The sequence below is a fragment of the Equus caballus genome, chromosome 17 (genome assembly GCF_041296265.1).
Source record: "Equus caballus isolate H_3958 breed thoroughbred chromosome 17, TB-T2T, whole genome shotgun sequence".
NCBI lineage: Eukaryota > Metazoa > Chordata > Mammalia > Perissodactyla > Equidae > Equus > Equus caballus.
In genome coordinates, this window is record NC_091700.1 from 38,469,930 (window position 1) to 38,482,637 (window position 12,708).

Here is a 12,708-nt window from a genome sequence, read left to right on the forward strand (position 1 = left end):
AAATACACTTAAAGATACAAGGGAAGATGTTAGTAGCACGAAGTGACAATGAGAAAGCATAAGGAAAACCTCATGAGGAAATAGGTGTAAAAGGACGATTGTTAAAGACTTAAGTCATGGGATAAATAGCAGTGTGGATACATGAGAACAGCAAATTATTTAGACATGGAAAATGACATTGAGAAACTCTCCCAGGAAACAGAATAAAACAATAAAGTGAGAGAATATTTAAAAGAACAGCAGTGTGATATGGTGGGTAAAAAAAGACATCTAACATCTGAAATAAATGAAATCCAAGACAACTAAGATGAAAAAAAAAGAAAACAGAGAAGAGGTAATATTCAAAAACTAATGAAGATAAATTTCACAAAGTTAAAGAAGGAAGTAAAAAATTATCTGTAAAGGATCCATGGAAATGAAGAGAAAATTCTAAAAGCTTCCAAAAAGAGCAAAGAAAATAAGAACAGACTGACACGATCTCTCTCTAGAGCAAACAGAACACATCTTGTTTGAGAGCACACAAGTGACATTTATGAAAACAGACAACATATTTGGACATAAACAAAGCATTAAAAACGTGCACGGGAGCAATATCATATAGATTTTCTCTGACCGTATCGCAACTGCAACAGCTTTTTAAAAGTCAACATAATATCAAAGAAGAAAAAAGTTGAAGGACTGACATGAGCCAATGTCAAAATTCACTATAAAGCTACAGCAATCAAGACAGTGTGGTACTGGTGAAAGAACAGACAAATGGACCAAAGGAGCAGAACAGAGAGCCTAGAAATAGATGCCCGTTAACATACTCCACCGTTCTTTGACAAAGGAGCACAGACCATACAATGGAGCAAAGACAGTCTTATCAACGAATGGTGCTGGAAGAACTGGACATCCACGTGCGAGACAGTGAACGTGCACATGGCCCTTTACACCTTTACAAAACGGAAATCAAAATGCATTATAGACCCACATGTCAAAAGCAAAACTCTAGAATTCCTAGAAGACAGTAACACGGAAGAAAACCGAGATGACCTCTTTAGAAACATGACTTTCTAGATGTGACAGCAAAATCAAGATCATGAAAGGAATAACTGATAAGCTGGATTTCATTAACATTTTAAACTGCTGCTCCACAAGACACAATGTCAAGAGGATAAAATCACAAGCCACAGACTGGGAGAAAATATTTGCAAAAGGCACAGTTGATAAAGGAATAACAAATATACAAATACGCAAAGAAATCTTAAAACTAAACAACAAGAACACACACAACCAGATTAAAAAATGGGGCAAACAACTTAACAGACATCTGGCCAAAGAAGACATAAAAATGGCAACTAAGAGTATGAGACGATGCTCCACATCATATGGCTCCAGGGAAATGCAAATTGAACAACAATGAGATACCACTACACACCTGTTAGAATAGTCAAAATATGGAACACTAACAACAGCAATTGCTGACAAGCATGTGGAGCATTGGAGACACTCATTCAGTATGGGTGGCAAGGCAAAACGGAACAGCCACTCTGGAAGGCAGTTTAGGGGTTTCTTACAAAACCAAGCATAACCCTTAACGTACGATCCAGCTTAACATACGCTCCTTAGTATTTACCCAAAGGAGTTCAAAACTTACACGCAGATGAAAACCTGCACACAAATGTTGATAGCAGCTTTACTCGTAATCGCCAAAAAGCGGAAGCAACCAAGATGTCCTGCACCAGATGAACGGATAAACAAACCGTGGTACATCTAGTCAACGGCATATTATTCAGCGCTAAAAAGCATCGAGCTATCAAGCTGTGAAAAGAAACCTTACATGCATGTTACTTTGTGAAAGAAGCCAATCTGAAAAGGTTGCATACTGTATGAGGCCAACTATATGACATTCTGGACGTGGCAAAATTGGGGCGACAGGAAGAGATCGGTGGTTGCCAGGAGTTGGCGGGGAGAAGGATGAATAGGCGGAGCACAAAGGATTTTTAGGGCAGTGAAAATACTCCATCGTTATGAAACTCTAATGACAGATTCATGTCATTCTACTTTTATCCAAACCCATAGAATGTATGACACCAAGAGTGAGTCGCAATGTAAACCATAAATCAGATAATATTCTATTATGGCTTTCATTTTCCAATTCTGGTAATCGTATTATGGTTACGGAAGTGAAAATTTTCTGATTTTGATCACTGTGCTGTGGTTAGGTGTCCCTGAAGGTAGAAAAATAAAACTGAAATATTCAGGAGTAAAGGGTATGTGGTCTGCATTTTCTCTCTAATGATTCAGGAATAGAGCCTAAGTGTGTAGGAAGGTGTGTGTCACGTGTGTGTCTATCAAACATCTTCTGCCTCAACTCACATTAAAATCAGGTCTAGATACAGGTATATTGAGAGAGAGAGCTCTTTCTATGTGTATATCTATATCTAAACGTATTTTCTTTCTCTCTCTCTCTTTCTATATATCTATAGATAGATAGATAGATAGATAGATTTATGTCTATATACCTACATATCCATATGATGGGAGTAACAAAGGAAATGTGACAAAATGTTAACAATTGGAAAAGTAAGTAAAGGGTATACTGGAGCTTTTGGAACCATTTGCGAGAAATTTCTGTATGTGTTGGAATATTGTTCAGTCTTAAAAAGAAATGAAATTCGGACACACGCTGCAACATGGATTGACTTTGAGGGCATTGTGCTAAATGAAATAACTAGTCACAAGAAGACAAATTTTGCATGATTCCACTGACATGACATACCTAGAGTAGTCAAACTCACAGAGACAGAAGGTAGAATGGTGGTTGCCAAGAGCTTGGGAAAGGGGCAACGGGGAGAGTAGTTTAATGTGTACAGAGTTTCAGTTTTGCAAGACGAGAAGAGTTCTGCAGGTTGGCTGCACAACCATATGAAGGTACCTAACGCTACAGAATGGCACACTTAAAAATGCTGAAGATGATCTATTTTAGGTTACATGCATTTACCACAATTTAGAAATCTGCATAAGTTTCGAATTCTTACAATGGAAAAAGTGTTTCAAAAATAGCTCTCCTGGTGCTTGTTCTGGTGAAAATGAGATTGGGGAAAAAAGGAGATAGTACAAAAAAGCTGACGTTGCAAAACCAAAAATTTTCTGTCTCAACTCATCCTACTTTCAACCTATTCTCCCAAGGAAACTTGAAAGTGCATTTAGAACAATGCCCCTTATTGAGTCTATGTCTTGATTTGCTCTGTCAACCTCCTGACTAAAGACTCAAAGGGCTATCTTCACTGTGTCTCTCCAAACTCTGTCTGGAGTCGGCTCCCTGTTTTGTGGTCAGCTCTCACTCTTCTCAGCATTCACGTGGGAGAGGGAACATCGAGCTGCACAGACTCTCCAGCCCTTAAAAGCCCATATAGCGGCAGAGACAACATACCCTCTCCTCATCCCAGACATCACCCCTAAAGATGTCCACATACCTGGGAATGCACAGTCTAGGAGTGCATCTCTAGAAAAGCCTACCTCTCTAGAAAGCTACAGTTGGTACGTCTACGGTTCACGATTGGAGTTTGTATTGTTTGCAGAGCCTCAAGCATGACCCCTCATTGCCTTGCCAGTGCTACTAGGATTGAGCCAAAACCATTCAGCAGAGCCTACAATGCCCTTCAAAACCTGGCCCTGCCAGCCCTCATCCTTGTGGCGCACCTCTCTCCCCTCAATCCTGTTCTCCAGTCCTGACCTCCTTTTATTTCCTCCCAAGAGCCATATGCCTTCCAACACTGCTCAATGACGTCAGAAAAAGAAGTGAGAGGTATAAGGACTGGACAGGAAAAATGAAAATTATCGCTGTGTTCAGATGACATGACTAAGTACACGGAAAATTTTTGTTCCATCTAATAAGCACTTAAATGGTATTTATTACGTGCCAGACATCGTCCTAAGTGTTTAACACTTATTTGGTCCTCATAACAAATCATCACGGAGCCTGGAGAGTTGTTCTATGTTAACGTAAACACCAAGAAATGCAACAACCTGTCATTTGAGATTTCCTACATGGGACAGTGATGTGACCCACTTATTTGAACAAGGATTCTGTGAATCTAAGAATATGATAAACATGACTAACATCTAAGAATATGATAAACATGACTTAGCTCAGTGGATCCGAAATTTTAGAAAAGATCTTAGAATCATTGTCCAGAATACTCCGCATTCCCATGGACAATGCCGCGTCTGCATTTCACTCATTCTCTCTCTCTCTCTCTCTCTCTGAGTATATACGTCACCTTTTGTTGGTGGTTCCATCACAGACTACTTCTGTCAGTTCATCGGGGTCATTTCTAAAGAATTAAAAGCATATATGATCAGACTCCTAGTGACTTCATAGAGTTACACTCTTGTTTGCAATTAGTTACAAGTAGTCTTCAAGTGGTAAACTGGTTGAACCCTAAAAACTTATGTGGATGTCAGTTATTTGGAAACTAGTATTTTAATCTTCCCTAGAAATAGGGCTTTCTATAGTTGTAACGAAGATCTTCGGCCGGTCAAAAAGCCTAATGAATGAAGATATTGAAATACAATTCTTCACTACTGAACCTTACTCTCACGTGTAATTGCATCGAGGTTGAATTTAGCTCAAAATTCAACTCCAGGTTGTAGGTACACATTTCCCCAGCTCCTCCTAATTTCCTGATCCTCAACACCCTCCACCACATCCTGACCCTTCATGTATCATGTATGTCTTTTCTGTTCCTCATACAGGGTTCAGATGACTGCAGGTCTGAGGCACGGGCTCCCTCCAGTATGACGGTGGCTTGGCATTCGGGACACCAGCTTTAGATGGTGGCAGAGCTCTGGAGGCTGACGAAAGGAGCCGAGGTCTGTTTAGCTCCATTCTCTTCTGCTGAGAGCTCCACTGCTCCCTCTCCACTGCTACCGTCTCCTTGCTCCAAATAGGATTCTCTCCTCTCCTGGCCCACTCTAGCAGAGTCTTACACACAGGCATTCTGAGAGTTTCCTCAAAGCTTTGGCTACTACTTTCTAAGGCTCACAAACAAACCGTGAGTAAGAAGTCTCCCTCTTCTGACTCCTCCTTCCTTTGGCCACCTAGGCCCAACAGGAAAGAAAGTTACCTACAGAAGCTTATAGTCTCTTATGGAAACCTGTTGTTGCCATCGATGCCCCCCATACCTTTCACCACTCAGATCACTCATGTCAACTCACCCCATCTTGTCACTGTTGCCAGACGACATTCGGGAAGAATCCATAACCCTGCCATAGAGTAAAAACCATGTACAAAAAATAGAGTCAGACATTTTGGAAGATAATCAGGTTCTTTTTCCCAACAGAATTGCAGCACACAAAAAGTAAAGTCACGAGGAAACACGACAGAAACAAAAGCATCCGTTTCAGGGTCCAGCACTGGAACCTCTGACACAGTTTCCGGGTTCTGTATGTGCGTGTGTGCGTGTCTGTGTGTCCCTGTGTGTATCCACTGGAAAGAGAATGAAGGGAACAAGGGAGACATAGCATTCATGATTACACCTCCTTCCTTCTTCACCATTTTGTTTCTCCTTCATGCACTCTGGAATCAATTTGGGAAACGTGAGAGGGATCTGAGTGTGTCGGGATGGGGAGGTGCATCCAAGTAAGAGCTAACACAGAGATATAGATAGAAAGAGAATACACAAGAACAATGAACACACAGTGTCAGGGCCTAGTCCCTGGTTGTTATCTGGTAGGAAAGAAACAAGTAGGAAGGTCAACGATGACCAAATGATGATTAAAAGATTTTCTGACCTGCGTGAAGACCATGCGTTTACAATGATTCTTTTTCTTTTTCTTTTTCTCTACAGTCCTCTCAGAAAACGTTATCTGGTTATATTATCCAAAATCAAGACTTTTCACCTCAAAACTGGCTTGGGTAATCTTTTCTCTATTTATCTTTTTCTTCATCTACAAAATAAGACACTTGCAAAATGCACTTTGAGTCTGTCACCTTCACAGTATCATGCTAATATTCAGCATTGCACAAATATTATTGATTTTTGGACAGCCTGCACTCTTCACCAAATTCTTTCAAATTTCATTAACTCTGTATCTGGCAACAATATACATTAGTACGTATATCTTAAAGTTCAAATACACTTAAAGGTTCTCATCAAAGTAACACACCCTGATAATTTCCAGAGAAATCATGGGTTCCTATCAAGACACCAAATGGTACGGCATGTTGCATCCTCCTCCCAAAACTTCAGAAGTCTAAGGAACTATGCATTCCCAGAAATAACAAGAGTGACAACCCTGGGAAATGACAGAGGCCTGAAGGCTGTCTCTTAATTGGTGGGTAGCCTGGGGTTAGGGGCAGTGGGTGGCAGCCTTGAGGGGCTCAGTGTGAGGGAAAATTTTAAGGACCGTTCTTGCCTCTCCCCTGAGTTGCTTGGAAGCGATCACTTTCCTTTCTCAGCAGAAACAAGTAGCAACCACCCAGATGTAGCTAGGATAAAATTAGAGTAGCATTAGGTTAGCTGATGAAAGCAGGGAAGGGCTGAACAATCCTTGATCCTTCACTCCTCCACCTCCTCCGTCTCCCAAGCCCCAGGTGACAACCTCAAATGCCTCCTCAAATGCCGCTTTCCCCAAGAGCTCAAAGGTGACAGATCCTGACCACAGGAGTTGAGTGGTCACAGTGTTTCACGGTTTCTGAGACTGTCTGCGCCTGGGGCCATCACCTGCCCTCATATTAAACTTACTTAGAAAAACACACCTTAGGTCCTAGGTCTCAACAAAGGTGACTATATAATACAGCACCCAAGAGAGGACACTTCTGAGAGTGAAAAGGACACACTATTAATAATTATTCTGAGATAACAGCCACAGACTGAGATGGTCCCAAGCAAAACGTTAGCCCTTCTCTAATACAAGATGCCAGACAGAGTAGCCAACAGCCACAAGGAATGAAAGCTCACAAGTCAAAACAATTACATACCTGAGGAGTACAACGACTGAAAAAGAAATACAACAAAGTGAGCAACATAGACCATTTGAAGTAGAACTACTGGAACATACTGGAACATAAGCATGACAAATACACTTAAAGATACAAGGGAAGATGTTAGTAGCACGAAGTGACAATGAGAAAGCATAAGGAAAACCTCATGAGGAAATAGGTGTAAAAGGACGATTGTTAAAGACTTAAGTCATGGGATAAATAGCAGTGTGGATACATGAGAACAGCAAATTATTTAGACATGGAAAATGACATTGAGAAACTCTCCCAGGAAACAGAATAAAACAATAAAGTGAGAGAATATTTAAAAGAACAGCAGTGTGATATGGTGGGTAAAAAAAGACATCTAACATCTGAAATAAATGAAATCCAAGACAACTAAGATGAAAAAAAAAGAAAACAGAGAAGAGGTAATATTCAAAAACTAATGAAGATAAATTTCACAAAGTTAAAGAAGGAAGTAAAAAATTATCTGTAAAGGATCCATGGAAATGAAGAGAAAATTCTAAAAGCTTCCAAAAAGAGCAAAGAAAATAAGAACAGACTGACACGATCTCTCTCTAGAGCAAACAGAACACATCTTGTTTGAGAGCACACAAGTGACATTTATGAAAACAGACAACATATTTGGACATAAACAAAGCATTAAAAACGTGCACGGGAGCAATATCATATAGATTTTCTCTGACCGTATCGCAACTGCAACAGCTTTTTAAAAGTCAACATAATATCAAAGAAGAAAAAAGTTGAAGGACTGACATGAGCCAATGTCAAAATTCACTATAAAGCTACAGCAATCAAGACAGTGTGGTACTGGTGAAAGAACAGACAAATGGACCAAAGGAGCAGAACAGAGAGCCTAGAAATAGATGCCCGTTAACATACTCCACCGTTCTTTGACAAAGGAGCACAGACCATACAATGGAGCAAAGACAGTCTTATCAACGAATGGTGCTGGAAGAACTGGACATCCACGTGCGAGACAGTGAACGTGCACATGGCCCTTTACACCTTTACAAAACGGAAATCAAAATGCATTATAGACCCACATGTCAAAAGCAAAACTCTAGAATTCCTAGAAGACAGTAACACGGAAGAAAACCGAGATGACCTCTTTAGAAACATGACTTTCTAGATGTGACAGCAAAATCAAGATCATGAAAGGAATAACTGATAAGCTGGATTTCATTAACATTTTAAACTGCTGCTCCACAAGACACAATGTCAAGAGGATAAAATCACAAGCCACAGACTGGGAGAAAATATTTGCAAAAGGCACAGTTGATAAAGGAATAACAAATATACAAATACGCAAAGAAATCTTAAAACTAAACAACAAGAACACACACAACCAGATTAAAAAATGGGGCAAACAACTTAACAGACATCTGGCCAAAGAAGACATAAAAATGGCAACTAAGAGTATGAGACGATGCTCCACATCATATGGCTCCAGGGAAATGCAAATTGAACAACAATGAGATACCACTACACACCTGTTAGAATAGTCAAAATATGGAACACTAACAACAGCAATTGCTGACAAGCATGTGGAGCATTGGAGACACTCATTCAGTATGGGTGGCAAGGCAAAACGGAACAGCCACTCTGGAAGGCAGTTTAGGGGTTTCTTACAAAACCAAGCATAACCCTTAACGTACGATCCAGCTTAACATACGCTCCTTAGTATTTACCCAAAGGAGTTCAAAACTTACACGCAGATGAAAACCTGCACACAAATGTTGATAGCAGCTTTACTCGTAATCGCCAAAAAGCGGAAGCAACCAAGATGTCCTGCACCAGATGAACGGATAAACAAACCGTGGTACATCTAGTCAACGGCATATTATTCAGCGCTAAAAAGCATCGAGCTATCAAGCTGTGAAAAGAAACCTTACATGCATGTTACTTTGTGAAAGAAGCCAATCTGAAAAGGTTGCATACTGTATGAGGCCAACTATATGACATTCTGGACGTGGCAAAATTGGGGCGACAGGAAGAGATCGGTGGTTGCCAGGAGTTGGCGGGGAGAAGGATGAATAGGCGGAGCACAAAGGATTTTTAGGGCAGTGAAAATACTCCATCGTTATGAAACTCTAATGACAGATTCATGTCATTCTACTTTTATCCAAACCCATAGAATGTATGACACCAAGAGTGAGTCGCAATGTAAACCATAAATCAGATAATATTCTATTATGGCTTTCATTTTCCAATTCTGGTAATCGTATTATGGTTACGGAAGTGAAAATTTTCTGATTTTGATCACTGTGCTGTGGTTAGGTGTCCCTGAAGGTAGAAAAATAAAACTGAAATATTCAGGAGTAAAGGGTATGTGGTCTGCATTTTCTCTCTAATGATTCAGGAATAGAGCCTAAGTGTGTAGGAAGGTGTGTGTCACGTGTGTGTCTATCAAACATCTTCTGCCTCAACTCACATTAAAATCAGGTCTAGATACAGGTATATTGAGAGAGAGAGCTCTTTCTATGTGTATATCTATATCTAAACGTATTTTCTTTCTCTCTCTCTCTTTCTATATATCTATAGATAGATAGATAGATAGATAGATTTATGTCTATATACCTACATATCCATATGATGGGAGTAACAAAGGAAATGTGACAAAATGTTAACAATTGGAAAAGTAAGTAAAGGGTATACTGGAGCTTTTGGAACCATTTGCGAGAAATTTCTGTATGTGTTGGAATATTGTTCAGTCTTAAAAAGAAATGAAATTCGGACACACGCTGCAACATGGATTGACTTTGAGGGCATTGTGCTAAATGAAATAACTAGTCACAAGAAGACAAATTTTGCATGATTCCACTGACATGACATACCTAGAGTAGTCAAACTCACAGAGACAGAAGGTAGAATGGTGGTTGCCAAGAGCTTGGGAAAGGGGCAACGGGGAGAGTAGTTTAATGTGTACAGAGTTTCAGTTTTGCAAGACGAGAAGAGTTCTGCAGGTTGGCTGCACAACCATATGAAGGTACCTAACGCTACAGAATGGCACACTTAAAAATGCTGAAGATGATCTATTTTAGGTTACATGCATTTACCACAATTTAGAAATCTGCATAAGTTTCGAATTCTTACAATGGAAAAAGTGTTTCAAAAATAGCTCTCCTGGTGCTTGTTCTGGTGAAAATGAGATTGGGGAAAAAAGGAGATAGTACAAAAAAGCTGACGTTGCAAAACCAAAAATTTTCTGTCTCAACTCATCCTACTTTCAACCTATTCTCCCAAGGAAACTTGAAAGTGCATTTAGAACAATGCCCCTTATTGAGTCTATGTCTTGATTTGCTCTGTCAACCTCCTGACTAAAGACTCAAAGGGCTATCTTCACTGTGTCTCTCCAAACTCTGTCTGGAGTCGGCTCCCTGTTTTGTGGTCAGCTCTCACTCTTCTCAGCATTCACGTGGGAGAGGGAACATCGAGCTGCACAGACTCTCCAGCCCTTAAAAGCCCATATAGCGGCAGAGACAACATACCCTCTCCTCATCCCAGACATCACCCCTAAAGATGTCCACATACCTGGGAATGCACAGTCTAGGAGTGCATCTCTAGAAAAGCCTACCTCTCTAGAAAGCTACAGTTGGTACGTCTACGGTTCACGATTGGAGTTTGTATTGTTTGCAGAGCCTCAAGCATGACCCCTCATTGCCTTGCCAGTGCTACTAGGATTGAGCCAAAACCATTCAGCAGAGCCTACAATGCCCTTCAAAATCTGGCCCTGCCAGCCCTCATCCTTGTGGCGCACCTCTCTCCCCTCAATCCTGTTCTCCAGTCCTGACCTCCTTTTATTTCCTCCCAAGAGCCATATGCCTTCCAACACTGCTCAATGACGTCAGAAAAAGAAGTGAGAGGTATAAGGACTGGACAGGAAAAATGAAAATTATCGCTGTGTTCAGATGACATGACTAAGTACACGGAAAATTTTTGTTCCATCTAATAAGCACTTAAATGGTATTTATTACGTGCCAGACATCGTCCTAAGTGTTTAACACTTATTTGGTCCTCATAACAAATCATCACGGAGCCTGGAGAGTTGTTCTATGTTAACGTAAACACCAAGAAATGCAACAACCTGTCATTTGAGATTTCCTACATGGGACAGTGATGTGACCCACTTATTTGAACAAGGATTCTGTGAATCTAAGAATATGATAAACATGACTAACATCTAAGAATATGATAAACATGACTTAGCTCAGTGGATCCGAAATTTTAGAAAAGATCTTAGAATCATTGTCCAGAATACTCCGCATTCCCATGGACAATGCCGCGTCTGCATTTCACTCATTCTCTCTCTCTCTCTCTCTCTCTGAGTATATACGTCACCTTTTGTTGGTGGTTCCATCACAGACTACTTCTGTCAGTTCATCGGGGTCATTTCTAAAGAATTAAAAGCATATATGATCAGACTCCTAGTGACTTCATAGAGTTACACTCTTGTTTGCAATTAGTTACAAGTAGTCTTCAAGTGGTAAACTGGTTGAACCCTAAAAACTTATGTGGATGTTAGTTATTTGGAAACTAGTATTTTAATCTTCCCTAGAAATAGGGCTTTCTATAGTTGTAACGAAGATCTTCGGCCGGTCAAAAAGCCTAATGAATGAAGATATTGAAATACAATTCTTCACTACTGAACCTTACTCTCACGTGTAATTGCATCGAGGTTGAATTTAGCTCAAAATTCAACTCCAGGTTGTAGGTACACATTTCCCCAGCTCCTCCTAATTTCCTGATCCTCAACACCCTCCACCACATCCTGACCCTTCATGTATCATGTATGTCTTTTCTGTTCCTCATACAGGGTTCAGATGACTGCAGGTCTGAGGCACGGGCTCCCTCCAGTATGACGGTGGCTTGGCATTCGGGACACCAGCTTTAGATGGTGGCAGAGCTCTGGAGGCTGACGAAAGGAGCCGAGGTCTGTTTAGCTCCATTCTCTTCTGCTGAGAGCTCCACTGCTCCCTCTCCACTGCTACCGTCTCCTTGCTCCAAATAGGATTCTCTCCTCTCCTGGCCCACTCTAGCAGAGTCTTACACACAGGCATTCTGAGAGTTTCCTCAAAGCTTTGGCTACTACTTTCTAAGGCTCACAAACAAACCGTGAGTAAGAAGTCTCCCTCTTCTGACTCCTCCTTCCTTTGGCCACCTAGGCCCAACAGGAAAGAAAGTTACCTACAGAAGCTTATAGTCTCTTATGGAAACCTGTTGTTGCCATCGATGCCCCCCATACCTTTCACCACTCAGATCACTCATGTCAACTCACCCCATCTTGTCACTGTTGCCAGACGACATTCGGGAAGAATCCATAACCCTGCCATAGAGTAAAAACCATGTACAAAAAATAGAGTCAGACATTTTGGAAGATAATCAGGTTCTTTTTCCCAACAGAATTGCAGCACACAAAAAGTAAAGTCACGAGGAAACACGACAGAAACAAAAGCATCCGTTTCAGGGTCCAGCACTGGAACCTCTGACACAGTTTCCGGGTTCTGTATGTGCGTGTGTGCGTGTCTGTGTGTCCCTGTGTGTATCCACTGGAAAGAGAATGAAGGGAACAAGGGAGACATAGCATTCATGATTACACCTCCTTCCTTCTTCACCATTTTGTTTCTCCTTCATGCACTCTGGAATCAATTTGGGAAACGTGAGAGGGATCTGAGTGTGTCGGGATGGGGAGGTGCATCCAAGTAAGAGCTAAC

The 12,708-nt window shown here is 40.8% G+C and overlaps 1 protein-coding gene across 1 annotated transcript in view; it reads right to left on the minus strand.

Annotated features, from left to right (window-relative positions):
- Window positions 1–12,708, minus strand: part of LOC138918367 (uncharacterized) — a 201,741-nt gene that overhangs the window by 165,845 nt on the left and 23,188 nt on the right. Inside the window, exons 10-13 of the mRNA XM_070239620.1 lie at window positions 12,273–12,320; window positions 11,336–11,389; window positions 5,206–5,253; window positions 4,269–4,322 (exon numbers count right to left, since the gene is read on the minus strand). Of these exons, the coding sequence (XP_070095721.1) occupies window positions 4,269–4,322; window positions 5,206–5,253; window positions 11,336–11,389; window positions 12,273–12,320 (204 nt within the window). The remainder of the gene's footprint in view (window positions 1–4,268; window positions 4,323–5,205; window positions 5,254–11,335; window positions 11,390–12,272; window positions 12,321–12,708) is intronic.